Below are 17,263 nucleotides of genomic sequence, written 5' to 3'. Positions count from 1 at the left end.
AATCTAAGTGAAGAGGAGCTTGGGTAAGGGTGAATACATCCGAAGGGGAAAAGACAGGATAAGCAGCCTTTGGGAAGATAGAAAAGGTGTGATGAGGAAATATGTAACTATCTTCACTATAGTGAAATAATTTTTGTACCTTGCATAAGTTCTGAGTATTGACTAATGTCACAAGTCACTTGTGACAAGACACTCGTGGCACCCTGTCTGTGCTAATCTGAAAAAACTGAGCTCCAGAAGGTTCTTTAACACACTGATTTCTAACCTCAAATTAGAATCTTTGTGGTTCTCCTTCAGTTCAGCTGTACTCTTTTTGTGTCGTGGACATAATTCTGATGTGTCAATGAAGAATATAAGTTTTTGATCTTCCCTTGTTGAGGAAGCTTTTCATCACAGTATCACAATTGGGTCATGCTAGGTACTATCACAAGGACCCCCAAAATCTCTCAGGAGAACTACTTCCAGGAATAATCTTCTGTCCAGAAAGAATAGCTGCATTATTTTCTGGAGTATTTCTTTGTATACTTTATCTTGTTTATACATTATCTTTTCTTTTCTTTATCTTGTTTGCACCCAGATTGCCAAGTGATCGAGGTCTCTCCATCTGTCATCCTCCATTTCATTATTTATCACCTCTCTGGAATTTGTCATTTGTGATCTTGAAAAAGTGTTGTGTCTGTGCTTTTTTTTTTTCTTTAATTTGACCCTAAAGGTAGATATTCAGCTTTATTCTACATGTAACAGAACCCTGCTAGAAATACTCAGCTGAGCAGTGTTTCCCATTTACATTTGCTTTTTGAGACCTATGAGCTACTCCATGTTTTGTCCATTTAATAAGCACATATTGATTTTGGTTTATTCTAGTTTCATAACAAAAATAATGTGTGGCATCAAATCAGACTTGTTAAAGTGCCAAAGGACAGCAGTATTGATGCTGTAAAGCTTAAAGAACCTTTTCATCACTGTAGTTGTAGAGCACTTTGTTTCCTTGGTTTATGCTGAAAATGCTGCTTTGAGGTGCTGCTCAATCTTCTCACTGACCCCTAGAGGATATGAATTTTCTGGGGCACACCAGAAGCCTGTGCTAGAGATGGAAAAGAAGCCAGGCATTGCAGATCCCAAGGAAATGGCCCGTGTTCCAACTTTGAGAAGAGAGGGCAATTTATGACACGAAACATGAAAGGCAACAACTGGGACTAGTGTTTGACCATGGCCATGCAGCTTCTGTCTCAGCAGCAGTTAAATGTGGCCTCTGAAACAAAGTTCTGTGCCTGAAAGAGGTCTCATAATACCTTTGTCTCCATTTTTTGTGTTAGAATAATTTCTGGCCCACCAAGGGGGAAGTCTGTTGCTATTTGTGCAGCACAGTTAAACTGCAGAGAAGACTTATGTGGCCTTTACCTTAAATATTTTCCCTCATCAGAATTTAGGACGTTAAGAGCTTTGACCACTAGAAATATTTCTTATTTGATTTTCTGTTGGGAAGAACAGTATAATTGTCATATCCCAGGGAAATTGATGGAGAGTTGAATAGGAAAGAATAGCATTAATTCTGTAACACAGTTGTTAACTAGCATTCATTTGTTTAGCCAGCTTTATGGCTATCATGATTAGTGTGCTCACTAATAAGTAAATTTAGTTTATATTGGTTTTTTGGGAGGTTCTGCCAAACTGCTGTGTTCTGTTCTCCTCATGCTAAGGAATCCTTTCAGGCTGCTAGGATAGGAATAAGGGCATTGCTATGCAGTCCCATATTTTATGAGAGTATAAAGCAATTTTTTTACTTTAAAACGTCTTGTGTTGCCTTCTACACATAAATACTCTTTTCTTTCTCAATTTTAACTATTAATTCTATTATTAGAAGGAGCTAAAACTGCCATCACCATCTTCTCTACTGTCTGTTCACTCCTGGTAATTTGAATTTTTTTTCTTGGAGAATTATCCATAGCTATCATGATATAATTCCCTCACAGTTTTAGAGCTTCTATATACATTTTTTTACTCATTAAACAGCTCATAGTGTTTGGTCTACTAGTCAAATTGTAGCCGAATTCATTTCTAAAAATAAGTTTTCATACTTCACACTGTAGTCGCACCATAAAGGGAATGTTTTACCTGGAGAACACTCAGAGGAATTCCTTGTTGGCCACTTACTCTATATGTGAATATTGCACTGATATTTAGTAGGTCAACCATCATGTGAAAAATCGAAAGCTAGACTGATTCTGTACCCAGAAGTGTAAATATATGCACCTTTTATATCTATAGTCCAAAAGGAGTATTGCGGTGTAACGACCAGAAGAAAGAACTGGTGTTTCATAATCTCTTTATAGACCAACATTTCTTTGAATTTGCCTGGGAGCTGATTGTGCTGTTTAGGAAAACATGTTTCATCCCCTGGTGAGATGTGCTGCCCACTCCCCTTGCTCCATCCCCAGTTCCCATCAGAGCCTGCAGCAGGACTGTCCCTGCCCGGGGCTGCACAGGCCCAGCACCAGCCACCGCTTCTCTCATTGCAGCGAAGGCGACAGTGTATGGGTGCTTCCCTTTAGACAGAAGGGGCTCCTGGAATATTTCAGGCAAATTAGAAATTCAGCTGAAGTGGTTGTTAATTTGTTGGTCTGGGACCTTCCTGTGCCACCCCTCCTGTGGGCAGGTACCGCTGAGCCATGGCCACTGCAGGGACTGGGTACAGGGATGAACTGGGCTCCTGTCACTGGCATAGGGCAGAGGGTCAGGACAGGAGCACGCCCAGCTCCTGCCCCAGTACAGGGCGCTGCCTTGGAGCTGGATTTGTCCTGGGTGTTGGCAGCACAGTGGGCTGCCAGCCCTGTGTGCTGATCCTCAGTGGGTTTTTAGCAGAAATCTTTCCAATGTGTCTCGGGAGCTGCTAGCAGACCATAGCCTGATCATTTGTTTCAAAAGATAAACTGTCGTCATTGCTTGTGAAGGAACATTTGTTAACCTTCACATTTCATAAAACACTTTCTTGCTCATTTTTTAATCATGAAAGATGAAATTGGATCTCGAGTTGTTATCCTTGTGGTATCACCTCAGTCTCCAGCTGTGTCTAGATGTATCTTTCAATACATTTCGCCTCAGCAAATAGATTTACCATTTGTTTCATAATCACAGTTCCAGCATTCCTACCTCTAATTATTTTTGATAAGCAAGTGCTATTGAAGAAACTGCTTCTGGGACAGAGCAGCTTAGCACGCAGCTCGGATGGCTCCTCGCAGCCCCCACGCAGCGATGTGTGTTTGTTCCGAGGCGTAATTAAACGTTCACCAAGCTCCGCTTCACAGGGACGGTTTGGGTGTTGCATCAGGATTTCCCGTGAGGAACCGACAACTTAAATTTCACTGTGAAGTGCTGATGAAGAACGTGATTTTTCCTTTTTACTCAGCGTGGTGCCCTCACACGAGCAAAGGCGAGTCAGGCTCGCTTTGACAGGAGCAGAACTGTTGCTTCTGCATGTTTGATATGCTGGTGTTGGAAAAGTTTTTCATCATTTAAACTGATTAGGGCCTTAATTAGACTCCAAAGAAAGCTCAAAACCTGCATTAAAAAATGATGGCAAATCAGTAAGAGAGAAGGGCTTTCTGGGAAACCCCAATGCTGTTCTCAATGGGTTTCATGGAAATTCTTTTCACCCTGCTTCCCATGTGTTTTGATCAGTGCTGCAACCTGTGCCTGGCATTGGTTCCTTCAGCAAGCAGAGGAGCCCTGTGCACCCCTCAGCACTGTTTGTATCACGCAGGCTTGAACTCCACCCTTGGCAGCTCCTAGTCCAAACAAGGTCAGCTGCCCAGTACTGGGGTTTCCAGTAGTTCGAAACTGGTTGCTCTGCTCCAAATACCCCAGCGGGTTCATTCTGTTAATGAATCACTTTAGGAGCCCTTTAGATGAAGTGTTCTGTATCTAAAAAATGTGCAGGGTTTAATTTGCTTATGGGATAAGAGCAGTGATCTTGCACAAACATGGGAGCATGGAAGGATGTGGACAAATACCCTCGTTGTGGGCTTCTCCGGGTTGGTAACAACAGCTCTGAGCCAAACCATTAAACCGTGGTGGGACGTGTAAGCACAAGCCTTCAGGAACCGAGATGTGCGTGCTGCAACGGGCAGAATTTAAGTTAATCTACCAAAGACATCACTAGTGCTCAGAATGTAGCTTCAACCTGCAGAAGCTGCAACACCTTGGGAGGAGGAAGGAGAGTGTTTGGGACTTTTTCCCTCCAGAGAAGCATAACGGTGCATGCATGCTCCGAGAGTATGCCCTGCCGGATTTTCAAAAGGGACACGTTTAGCGTGGGAAGGGGAGGTGTAAATGCAGTGTGGCTGAACAAATGGTATCTTCTCAGAGCCTAAAAATGTTGCTAAACTGAAGTGCTGCTCTTGCATCGCAACAGGGAGTGTCTTGCATGCTACATCGGACACTCTCACTTCTACACTTGGTGTCTATACAGATTAAGGAGGATTAATTAGGCTCAAAATACAGTGTGTCTTGGCAACATTGCTGTGCTTTGTGATGTTAAAGTACATAATTATTTTTTCTCCATAGTAGCTGTTCCAGGAGTGTCTCACAGCCTGTGCTCATACTTTCTTTGTTCATTTGCTTTTTGCCCTTTTATTTCCATCTCCAAAGCCCTCAGTGAGGAGGAAACCTTATGGGGAGCAATTCTACCTGGCTGTGGTAGAATTCTAGCATGCTTCTAGCCCTTCCAACTTTGCAGTTTTCTGACTGCTGTATTTAAAATCTCCTAAGAGGACATTGTTGCACACGTGTTCAGCAGTGCCAGAGAGAGCCAAGATGGGTTTAAGGTCAGTGGCTTCAGTTACACCATGAGAAAGGCTGGGGCAGGGGAGTAGGACTTGGACACCTCCTACCTGCTGAGTCTCAGCCCCACTGTGAATATCCTTTGAAAAATATGGAGGGAGAGGCCAAAGGAGTAAAAATAAGTGAACATTCAGATGTGTTCTTCAACTGAAAACAGAAACGCTTGAGCAACCTTGAAGTTTACAGCCAGTAATCTCTGAACTAGTGCGGTCACTCAGCCAGAGGGCTGTTTTGTACAGCGCTGGTTCAGCTCCTCCCGCTATGCTGTCTGTGAATGCCAAACCCTTTGGCATGCAAGACGTAAATTCTTTGGGATTGAACTTGCAGGCTTCATGAGGGGACAGCTTGACCAATTTCATTAGTATCAAAATGCATTTCTTTTCCTTCAGCTGACATGACTTCCCACTGCGGCACTTGACAACAGTGTCTTGGATAGGAGGGTGAACCAGATAATATGTATTCACAGTACTGAATCTCCTATCACTAAGGCTTTCTCTAATATTATGCAAAGGCTGATTACAGGGAAGTTGTCTGAAGTTACTTTTAAGCTTATTCTTTTTATCTTTTTAAGTGATGTTTAGGCTTTCCCTGCAATTATTGGTATATTCAGTACTTTGGTCAAATCAGACTTGTAGCTCAGCAGATTTCTAATATCCACAGATGGGAAAAGTACTGATTGCAAGCTGTCAAGAGCCATCTTCGCTGAAATACTAGTTGTTGGTTTGTTTCAAATGGTAGGGGCAAAACCTTTTCTTTTCATGATGATGAGTTTCAGATATATAAAGCAAATCTTGTTCTACAGCAGGCCCTGATGAAACTAGGAAGTAAACAGCAGCAGGTATATAGGGAAGGTGTATGAGAAAATCTCTTTCACCTACTGACTGGAGAGGATATGAGTATGGGGTTCAGTAGGTTTCCAAAAACTTGTATATCTGGATAATCTGGATACATAAATATGTAGAAAAATCATAGAATCGATTGGGTTGGAAAAGACCTCCGAGATCATCGAGTCCAACCCTTGGTCCAAATCCAGTCCATTTACTAGATCATGGCACTCAGTGCCACGTCCAATCTGCGTTTAAAAATCTCCAGGGATGGTGAATCCACCACCTCTCTGGGCAGCCCATTCCAATGCCTGATTACTCTCTCTGTAAAGAATTTTCTCCTGATATCCAACTTAAATTTCCCCTGGCGGAGCTTAAGCCCGTGCCCCCTTGTCCTATTGCTGAGTGCCTGAGAGAAGAGACCAACCCCCACCTGGCTAGAACTTCCCTTCAGGTAGTTATAGACGGTGATGAGGTCACCTCTGAGCCTCCTCTTCTCCAGGCTAAACAACCCCAGCTCCCTCAGCCTCTCCCCATAGGACTTATGCTCCAGTCCCTTCACCAGCCTTGTTGCTCTTCTCTGGACCCGCTCCAGCACCTCAATATCCTTTCTGAACTGAGGGGCCCAGAGCTGAACACAATACTCAAGGTGTGGCCTCACCAACGCAGAGTACAGGGGAAGGATCACTTCCCTGCTCCTGCTGGCCACGCTATTTTTGATACAGGACAAGATCCCATTGGCCTTCTTGGCCACCTGGGCACACTGTTGGCTCATGTTGAGCTTCCTGTCAATTAGTACCCCCAGGTCCCTTTCTGCCTGGCTGCTTTCCAGCCACTCTGTGCCCAGCCTGTAGCGCTGCAGGGGGTTGTTGTGGCCAAAGTGCAGGACCCGGCACTTGGCTTTATTGAACTTCATCCCATTGGAATCAGCCCATCTCTCAAGTCTATCCAGATCCCTCTGCAGAGCCCTCCTGCCTTCCAGCAGGTCGACACTCCCTCCCAGTTTGGTGTCATCAGCAAATTTGCTGATGATGGACTCAATACATAGTTGTACGCAATATCTGCAAATGTAGATATTTATCTGTATTATTAAGTGTTTGGTCCTCTTTCAATTTATAATTCTTATCTTTTGGTGATTAAAAAACCCTCCTTTTTGAGGGGAATTAATAGTCTCAACTCAGCTGTTTAATTGTGAACTCATTTTGTTCTTGTGTTGTTTAAAAAAAAATCTGATTGACACTGCCAATTTATCCTTTCTGTACCACTCATTATTTATATGTGTCTGTCCTGCTTCCTCTTTTTTTTGTCTCCTGTGAAGTCAACAGCTCTAAAATTTTCACTTTCTGTGGAGGGAAGACTTTCTCCTTCTTTTTTGGTTATAAGCTAAAGTCAGACACAGGCTAGAGTGGGGAGAAGAAACAGGGACTCTCTCCTCGTAGGCAGTGACTAAACCAGATTGTTGTTCCTAGTGGTGACAGAAATAGGCAAGAAGGTTCTCACTTTAGACCCCCTGCACATTTTGGTTGAAGGAAAAAACTGTTAAAAGGTGCTAAACTTAACGTGTTAATGAGAAGTTTCTTACTGTTTTCCTACAGTAAAGACCCTTTACCATTCTCTTTTTCCCTAAAAAAATCTGCAGGGTTCTGTGACTTTATTGTAGTTTGAATTAACTTCAGGTGTATTCATGGAGCTGTTGAGGTCTGCATCATCCTGCAGAGGACTGCTCTTTAGCCCAGACAAGACTCCATAAAAAACATCCTTTGACAGTTGCCTACTGCTTCCAGGAGCTCTCCCTTCTTTTTCCATTAATTCATTTGCATTCAGAGCTGCTCCTGTATGCCAATTAGCTTTAATTTTTACTATACACACTGACATCAATGGCCAATGAGAAAAGAGCATAGCAGGGTTTTTAGTGTGCCCATAAACTACAGAAAATTGTCCTTGGACAAACTCCTGCTTTTAGGCTGGCTGACAACAATAGACATGGTGAAGTTCAGGCTAAGAACCATTAAACATAATTACTATCACAGGGTAAAAGTTCAATTGTGCTAAATTTTAAATCTGCATAGTCTATGCTTATTTACAAGCTGGCTGGGTCTTCCTGTTACATAAGGGGGAATAAATCTGTACTTGAAAATTGTTGCCTTTTAACTTCAAAGGGAAGTGAAAAAATAGGGGGTTTAGAAGAAGAAAAACAACTACAAACTGAAAGCTTTCTGTATTTTTCCAGCTTCTTTTATGCCAATGGCTCCAAGCTGGTAAGTAGATGCTGAGCATCTTCCGACAGATGTTTCTAACGCGCTTAAACTTTGTGTGCGTGAATGTGTAAGAGAGTATGGCATCTGTTATGAAGGTATCTGGAGGACAGAATGCAGATCAGTTTGTTTCTGTGGGGTTATTTTAAATATAACCACAGCTGGGGCTTGGGGTGGAAGATCTTTCTCCTGCTCCTTTTCTTCTCTCCCTCCTCTGATAATGTTGAGCTCCCCACCTCAGAAAGTTTCAGCTCAAGTAGCTGCTGGATCAGTAGATGTCAGAGGTGGCAGGTTTTCTACAAGCAAACAAAAAAGGCAAAAGCCTGTGCTCATTTGGTATTTTCTTCCAACAGGTTAAAAAAAAAATAATGTTCACTAAGCTACAAGTTACAGCGTATTTTTAGAAGCACGGTGAATATACGGGGCTCTAAATCGCTCTCTGAAAAGCAGATTAAAATTAGGAAGTGCTAGAATAAGTGTGAAATGTTCATCTGTTGGAAGAGGGAGGGTATGAAGGACTGTGAAACTTGATAGAAGAGAAAAAGATTAGGGTGCTGACTAGCTGGAAGCTACATTTATGTAGACATTAGAAGGCAACACGATTTCAGCTGGACAGAACATAAGCTTCAGATCTTATGCAAACAGTCAAAGCTGTTTAACAATTGGTTTACCCCCAAAACCCCTGAAAGGAGACAGGTGAATACGATGCCAAATACATTTTTCATGTTTCTTAAGCTAACTGTTTAAATAGTTAAGTGAACATCTGTCCAAATTTCCCCATCATTTCCATTTAGAAAAGTCTCCTATTTGAAGGCTGAAGAAAAGCACCTGCTTAACAATGCAAATGGTGCTGTCTGGGGCCCCTTTATTTTGTTTAATCTAGATTGAGCTCCACACAACTGTGATGCTAATGAATAATGGATATTTTATACTTGTGCATGTAGCAGTGCTGGGCACAGAGCAAATCTAGGATTAACCTCCCAATTTCCCTGCCTAATGCATTTGACTCATTTTTTGAGTTTGCTGTGACTTGGGTACTCTAAAAACGGATGCCTGGTTTTATGGGAAATAGGAAAATCCTGGCAAAAGCTGTCAGGCTTTGCTGTGCCCAAGTGAGGTACTGTGGAAAGGGGCAGCTACGTTGAGGAAGGGAAGGATGTCTGTAACAATGGCTTGATTTGCGAGCAGGTGCTCAGTGAGAGCCAGGGCGTTTCAGGGTGGAGACCTGGACACTTTTCACTGCCACATTTTTTCAGTCTGATCTGCTGGCATTAGGCAGCCAAGCCCCGTGCTCAGCTGGCTCCCCTGCCTGCCTTCATATGATGGAATCATAGGGCAAAAAATTTTGGTACTCCCTCTGCAGATTTTCTGTCCTGCACGAGTGTTTCAGTTTGGTTTGCATGGTTTAACTATCGGGGAAAACGGAGTGCTGTTTCTTCACAGGAAGGCTTGGAGTTTTCCAGCCAGGCCTAATGAAAGACCACTGATACCACTTCTAAAGAAAAATAAGGGTAGCCTTTTTTAAGCTGGAGAGCAAGCTGACTCCAGAATCACGGCACTGTGGGAGGGAGGGAGAGTTGTGGAGGTTTCTATAACACTGCTGGGTGTTTTAATTCACAATTACTGGCCAGTAATAATTAGTATTGATTAGCTTGGCAAATTGCAAGTTTAGAAATTGGTTATAGATTTTCCTGATGCTTCTCATCTCCGTGTTGTGGAATCAGCCAGAACCAATGGCTTGAAACAAACCATGAGCCCAAATCTGTCTGCGGGCAGCGACGCGTTGCATGCGCGGAGCTAATGGTCAACAGGAATCGTACGTCTTGAGGCCCATCGCCCCAAGAATACGATTTTTATCATCTTCTAGGCAAAGTAACTAACCCACATGCATATTGACCACAGTCTGGGGTGAGATTGGTTTTGTCAGCCTGTTGATCGGTGCCCCCAGCTGGTTCCTGCGGCTTTAGCCTCGCAGTGCCGTGGTGCCCCCGGTGTGCACAGGGGTCTGCAGGGACACCTTGGAAAAGGGGGCTGGGGGCTGGGGAAAGGTTGCTGCAGTCTTGGTTGAGTCCCCCGGCAGGAGCTGTAACAGCAGCAGACATCTGGGGAGACAGATAGTGAAAGCCAAGATGAAAATGGCAAAGCTTCCAGTGCTGAAGGGCTGTCCTCGAGGACTGGGGAGCTGAAGTGGAACGGCTGAGCATGCTGTTCAGGCCACCGTGGAAGGGCTTAGCTGGCTCCTGGGAGGGATGCGGATGTGGGAGAAGGGGGGCACAGCCAGGGGGGAGGGCTTGCTCTCCGAGATGCCTTGCAAAATACTGTGCACTCATTGCAAGAGAAATTATGTTTTTTCTTTTTAAACAGCAGGTAAGTGAGGTTCTTCCCGAGCTCTGCTATAGTGTTGCCTGCCAGGATTGGCAAAGTTTGCAGGACTTGTGTGTCTTGCTGCGAGAGGTGCCAGCCTGTCCCTCCACCAGGTTGTGGCCAAGCAGAGCAAACCCACGCGGAGGAGGATGGGCGGCTCCGAGCACTTTCCCCACTGCTGCAGAGAGGCAGATAGTTTTTGACTGAAATTTTGTGAGCCCCAAAATAGCGCTCCGAATGTTTAATGCTTTTCTTCATTAGACAGCAAATTAGCCCTAGGTTTGCAAACCAAATGAAGTTTCATCTCGACGATCAGAGCCTGCTCACCAGGCAGTTTTACCCCAAGTTCCCGCACGCTGGTTGGTCAGTGAAATGGAGACTGCAACTTCTATTTATTGGTGCAATACAGTATTTGATACTGCTAATTACACTTAATTAGTCCTTCCACCATTTAATTAAAATGGCTTCTAATGATTGTGCTTCTTTGGCAGGCTCTTTGGTACCACCGGGAATTGTGCTGCCTGCAGTAAACTGATCCCTGCCTTTGAGATGGTGATGAGGGCCAGAGATAATGTTTACCATTTGGACTGCTTTGCCTGTCAGCTCTGCAACCAGCGGTGAGGACACAGTTATTATACACACAAACTAATTTATACCTTTGCCCGCAAAATGGGGAAACGTTTGATCCACACTACCTGTCTGGGGCTCACAGCCTGCTGGTGTGGCTTGGGCTGGTTTATTAGGCTGACCTGGGTGATGCATGTAAGTACCTGTAGCCCTTTTACTGCAAATCCCCTTGGAGCTGGTGGGAGTTGAAGGGGCAAGGGGGGGCACACAGGCACAGACTGTATGCGAGCACAGCTGCTGCTGAATAAAACAAACTGATTCAGCGTCCTTTCAGGATCTACCCTCTTTGCAGAATGCAGACGATGGAGAATGGACCTCCTCTGGCAAACTGATGTTATCTTGCTTAAATCACATTTCTGACAGGCTCAAAACAGGGGATGGCAAAGAAGAAGGATAAAGAGAAGGGACAGGAAGGAAAAAAATACTCTAGCTAAGCCGTTTCCAACACTGGGAACAAATCCCTTTAGTTGTTGTGTAATTAACAGGGGATCTTGGTGGTATAATTTTGAGTAGGCCTTGTGTATTTCTGCTGGGTTTTACCCGGTGGAAAATGCACATTGAGGAGTATAATGAAGGGTCATACACAGCATTTTCACTTGGACTACCTGTAGCCAGTTGAATTTGGGAGGGCTGTGAAAAATCTTCCTAGCAGTGTGTTTATTGGTCATTGTAGGCAGAATGGAAGCCCACAGAACCAGATGTGATATAGTGTCACCTTCTGATGCATCCATTTATCCATCGTTGTCTAAGACAGACATGAAACTGCTTGCTGTTCTTACTGCTTGTTTTGTCAGGCTGTAGTGGCTGCCCAGCGTCCAAGGCCTGTGCTGGGCTTCCTGTTCTGAATCTGTGGTTGTGTTTCCCAAAGATGAAACTAGGATGCAATGCTTCATCCCATGGGGAGGTGTGAGAGATATGTGTGGGATAGGTGCGAGAAGATGGAGAACCCAGTTCCATAAAAGTCAAACTAAAAGACTGACTTTAAAATTCGTTGCTTAATCTAGAAAAAAGTCACAGTGGGATGTCTCACGAAGCAGCCATACATGTTACATGTGTGGATGCAAACCTGCCACCTCCCCTCTAACCTTAGGCGACCCTGTCTGCTTCTCCTTCTGTGCCCTCTGACAGTGGCTTAGCCCTTGAGATGGATGGGGTTGCAGCTGGTTGGTGCCAGAGCACAGAAGAGGCGAATCGGGTGAGCCGTGTGTAGCCCAGGTGGCTTTACTCGATCGCCGGCTGAAGGCGGAGGCGGTGTTTATTCGAGATACAAAACTCCCATTAATACTGTCGCCTCCACGGGCGCGGTGGCAGCGCTGGGGCGGCAGTGACATCTAGTGGCTCCTGGCCTCGGGCTCTCTCCAGAAACTACACGGAATCTTTCAGTTGCCCAGTCTTGTTTTGTGACTTTTGAACATGCTCCTGCCACAGCCATGATCCCCGACCAGCAGCATGTGACTGCACAGAGGTGATACCCTTATTCCCCGAGATGCTCCTTCCACAGTGCTAAATCACTGGTCAGTTCTGGGGTTTGTCTCCAGGTGCTGCCAGGCTCAGCCCTCAGGCTCAGTTCTCTTCACCCTGCTGATGAAGGCCAGGCAGGAGAGGGGTACTCCCAAACTCCACGCAGACATTAAGGCTGGAGCATCTCAAATATCCCTTCAGGCAGAGGCAAGTCTTGGCTATGAGCTGCGCAGGGAGGAGTGCTGGGTTGGCCTTGGAGTCTGTAGGATGACTATCTGTCATCAAACCCCTACTTTACCCTTCTTCTCTTGTGGAAAATCCTAGCGATGCCTAGTTTTCATTTTCAGTAATTTCTTTAAAATTTCACTCTTTTTTTCAAAGGCTCCAAAGAACCTCCCTCCCTCCCTTCCCTCTGCAGTTGCTAACACTGTTACTGTGCTCAGTGCAAAGTGCTGCCCTGCCTGCCCTTCCCGTAACCTCCACGTGCTGACACTGCCCGGCAGGAGAGCACAGATAATCCCCCCGATCTGGCAGAGCTGCGCTTTGATGCACAAGGGATTTGCTGCCCAGTTTGAGAGGAGCTGAGTTGTTCTGAAAGATGGGCTGAGTGGACAGCGTAGAGTTATGTGTAGATTGTTATTTTTGGCTGAGATCAGAGGGCTACAAACTTTTATGACTTATTCTGTAGAGATTTTGGCTTGAAAGGGCAGAGTGGAAGTGATCCTGTAACAGACAACATTGGATGCTGAACTGAGAACAGTGAGATTAAGTAACCCTAAAGTCAAAATTGCAGAGGTGGATGCCAATACTAGTTGTGAATTGGAAACCCCACCGAAACCCCTTATCGCTCTTCAGCTATGAAAAGATTTGATGAGGAAGACCTTTCTTTAATTCTCCTCTAGCTTCCTTGCCCTTCTATAGCTGGACACTGTATAGAGTGTTAAACCTATCAGAGCAAAATCTCTAATATTTTTACCAAGTGTGCAGTGTTTTCATTAGTTTCATTCTCTAAAACATCAGGTTTGCAACAAGTCCTGCATTGCTACTCAGCCTACTGTGCTTTAAACTCTTCTAAAGTCAAATGGTTATCATAGTGCTGAATAAAAGCTGATCACTGCTGTAACTGGCTAATAGGTCAGTGTTACAAGGGTTGCAGGAAATCCAGCTGCTTCTGTTGCCATTATCTGAAGCGTGGTTTTGCTCAGAAGAAAATCACTCTGTATAAATGGCAGGGTAGGTTCAGCACCTGTTTCTCACTGCTGCTGGCTGGAACTTGATCAGCCAGAGAGGCTCAGCAACGTTCCTGCTCCAAGCATGGGGGCTGGTGGTGCGGTCCCACCTCTCTCTCTTGAAGAGACCTGTGGGTTGGGACACGAGAAACTGAGCCTGAAGTTGCCCTGTTAAATTCTCGGTCTCCAGTTGTGATGCATCAGCTGAAAAGATCCCAGTTTACTGGTGGGTTTGCAGGACTGGCAGGTAGAAATAGTTGCCTTTCCAGTGAAACAAACCCTTCTCCCAAAACTTCACGTCATATTAAGGTACCCCTGCAGTGCATTTCAGTTCCCATGTGCTTGTACACAACACCCCCACCTTCCAACTCCCTAGTTCTCCAGCTCCTCTTTTGGCTCCTCTAGACCCAAACCAGGTTTAGCAAGAGACAGATGTTGATGCTGGTAGTAAGAGTAATTTTTGCATTTCTCTTCCTGGAGATTTATATGGTACTTAAGGTAGGGAGAAGTAGTAAAAGGCAAGCAGCTGTGTCTGTTATTTATAGTGAGTAAACCTGCTGGTGGGGAAGGTGGTGTTAGGGAGAGTGTATGCAGTACAGTTTTTAGCATAAGAGCTGTTAATTTAAATTGAGAATAATTTTTAGCTTTTTTATATACAGAAAAGGTTGAATTTCATAACTACTAAAGCATGTGCCACAGAGGGAAGAGGATGGATGGTCTCCAGGGAAATCCTGTAAAGGCAGAACCAACACTCAGTTCTCTCTGTACTGACTTGGCAAATTAATCAGCTTATTTGCAGGTGTCCAGTTGGAGAAAACTTGTGCCCATGTTAGACCTATAAAGGAGCTCTGAAATTATCAGTCCTGTTCTTTTAGCAGAAAATACTCAGTTTTATGGAGATGCTCTGCCTGAAGCTGCCTGAGTTAAAATGAAGAAAGTATTTCAGTCAAGGAATAAACAGTGCCAAAGCTCTGCCTGGGAACAGAGGAAATGGGCATTTGAGGTCTGCTAAGTCTCCTGAGGATGGGGTCATCTCCACTGATCTTCCTTCAGAGCCTGATTCAGAGATGCCATGAGGCACAGCCCCCAACCCAGGGTGCCTCTCTGCTTTAGGGCCCTGGGGCTGATTTCAGACTCAGCTCCTGGGGCAGGGAGGCACAGCTGTGTGTTCTGGTCTGTCATTGCTCTGCCAGTGTGATGGACAAAAAACAGCCCCTGAATTGGGTGCAAAGAACGTTATTTGTTATCTTAAGGAGTAAAGATTAGCTTCTGATTCCTGAGCAAGCAGACAGGGCAAAAAAGCTATTGGCTGTCAGTTCACACCTCTCAGATCTTATATGTGGAACTTTTTTGACCTTAATGGTCAAATAAAATTGTTAAATATCACAAGCTTCTCTGTCAACTTCAAGACAAACAGAACAATTTACATGGTATATAGAGAGCTGTGCCCTTCGCTCAATGAAGATAAAGGTTAGGAGTCCAGCCACCGGGAAATTTCTATTTATTGTTCAGCACTGTACACAAGGGGGTGAGGAAGGACTTAATAGCCAGTCCTTGCCTGGAAATTAGTGTAAATACTGCCTCACCCGAGGGAACTGTGGAAACATGGATACCGGCAAAAACTTCAAATAGTCTCTGTGTAATATCGGCCGCTTGATTTCTCAGTTGTAGAGCCGACACCTCTTGTCTGCAGGGACAAATCCCTTAACTGCTCCTGGTCTCCTACTGCTGCTGGTGGTGGGACCCGGCAGGGACCGGGATCTGCTCCCTGAGCTGCTTCCTACAACTGTGGCCTGCTCCCTGAGCTGCTTCCTACAGCTGTGCCAGGGAAAGGGATGGCAAAACCCTGGGGTGGGGAAGGGGAAAGGGAAGCGGGCAGAAGCACATGGGCTTTCTTGGGCTCCGATGCCACTGGCAGAGCTAGAAATCTAACTGGTCACCCAAGCATACTTACACCCACTAATTCTTTTTATCTTCCAGGTTCTGTGTGGGAGACAAATTTTTCCTGAAGAACAACATGATCTTGTGTCAGATGGACTATGAGGAAGGGCAGCTGAACGGGAGCTTCGAGTCCCAGGTTCAATAACAGACCCTGCTTCGCTGAAGCACTGTGGGATGGGCGCTTGGCCGCATGAGCAGCGAGGGCGCCTGTCAGCTTGCCTGCAATATTTTTTTAATTCTTGGTCCAGAGAGGACTATATACATTGTAGTACTTTTCCCCCCCAACACAAAGCAGTTACAATTTTAGATGTACAGTTGTGCCTGCTTAGCTGAGCACTGCATTGCCTGTATGTTTGTGAGTTTTTGGGGTCTGGGGGAGGGCTCTGTACAGTCTGTTTTCTGTATATAAACTGGAACATTTATTTTATGAAAAATGTAATGCAATTTTATTACTGGTGTGAATTAAAAATTATGAATGTTTCCTGGTCATCTTTGCTGTGGTTTCTTCCCCATGTGGCAAAAGCCTGTATTTCCTGTGCTTTATGTTGAGCAGACTATTAGAAACATACACACAGATTCCTGGAATCACATGGATCACAGCAGAGGCAGGTTCACAAACACCAGCTGGGGGAAATGCTGCTGCAGAGTTAGACCTCTCTGCTTGAACAGTGCAGAGACTTGTGTCCAACCACCTGCTTCCCTGTACAATGGGAGGGAACAAGCTGGAGGCAGGTGATGATTGGGAACCATCAGCGTCGCTGGCTGGGTCCCACCAAGGCTGCTGAGCTGCTGGCTGAGAGGCACCTCGCTTTGCACCTCTATGAACTCAGACAGAGCTTTTCCATGGCCAGGAGCACTTATTGGCCGGCTGATACAGTGTCTCCAGTCTGGTCTGTGAGGAGCAGGCTCCCTGCAGGCCTGCCAACAGGTGCCTGGGCATTGATCAGGATATTAATTTCAAGGCTGTGATAGGCAGTGGTGTTTTCCCATGGGGCATCGCTTGTCAGAGCTGCTGCAAGGGCTGATGTCAGGGTTTGAACATGACCGGGCGCTGATGCAGCATCATCCCTTCCCACAGCCCTTTTTTGCTTACTCTGTGCCAGGTGCTTTGACCTCCCACGTAACAAAAGCGATGAGATTTGAAGCATCTCCTGGAGAAAAACTCTGAACTGTGTTCCTGCTGCGATGCTTTGTGCAATGATTTTCAAGGTTATGCAATTCATGTGCAACCCACTGGACTGTATCAAACACATTTCTTTGTATGGTGAGTGTCACTTTAATATAGTGCACCAGTAGCTGTAAAGGATGGCTGCAATTCTATTTATTTTGTCTTCTGGCTTTTTCTTAAATTTACCCCCTTTCCTTTAATAAATAGACACCGAGTACTTTTTTTCTGATGTGACTTAATTGGTTGCTGGTCCTGGGTCGCTTGTGTGTGTTCTCTGAATTGCAAATGCCAAATACAGTGCAGCTTGGTGCTGTTCTGACTGTTGCATGAAATGCTTTTATGTACACCTGTGCTAAATAATGGCTTAATAGAAGCAAAACTCCAGTAGACACTTAGTGAGCTTAGACACTTAGTGAGCTTCAAAATATTGCCTGTCATCTAAAGCTACCTGAGACATGTGAAATGACTGAGTGATTTTTCTTCATAAACAGATGTTTTGGGTTGGGAGACCCATTATAAAATGTTTGGCCCCATCCCTCTTTATTTCCATAAATA

The 17,263-nt window shown here is 44.8% G+C and overlaps 1 protein-coding gene across 4 annotated transcripts in view; it reads left to right on the top strand.

The window, feature by feature from the left end:
- LMO1 (LIM domain only 1) overlaps positions 1–16,929 on the top strand; it is a 63,436-nt gene extending 46,507 nt beyond the window's left edge. For all 4 annotated transcript variants that reach the window (XM_039382437.1, XM_027737611.2, XM_039382435.1 and 1 more), the window contains 2 exons: positions 10,774–10,899; positions 15,580–16,929. In XM_039382437.1, coding sequence (XP_039238371.1) covers positions 10,774–10,899; positions 15,580–15,685 — 232 coding nt within the window. In that variant the 3' untranslated portion in view covers positions 15,686–16,929. The remainder of the gene's footprint in view (positions 1–10,773; positions 10,900–15,579) is intronic.
- Positions 16,930–17,263: the final 334 nt, after the last annotated feature.

Source organism: Pipra filicauda, unplaced genomic scaffold (assembly GCF_003945595.2).
Source record: "Pipra filicauda isolate LSUMZ 115617 unplaced genomic scaffold, ASM394559v2 scaffold26_size5592650_pilon, whole genome shotgun sequence".
NCBI classification, from domain to species: Eukaryota; Metazoa; Chordata; class Aves; order Passeriformes; family Pipridae; genus Pipra; species Pipra filicauda.
The sequence above is the reverse complement of the archived record's forward strand: the minus strand, read 5'-3'. Positions and strand labels throughout refer to the sequence as shown.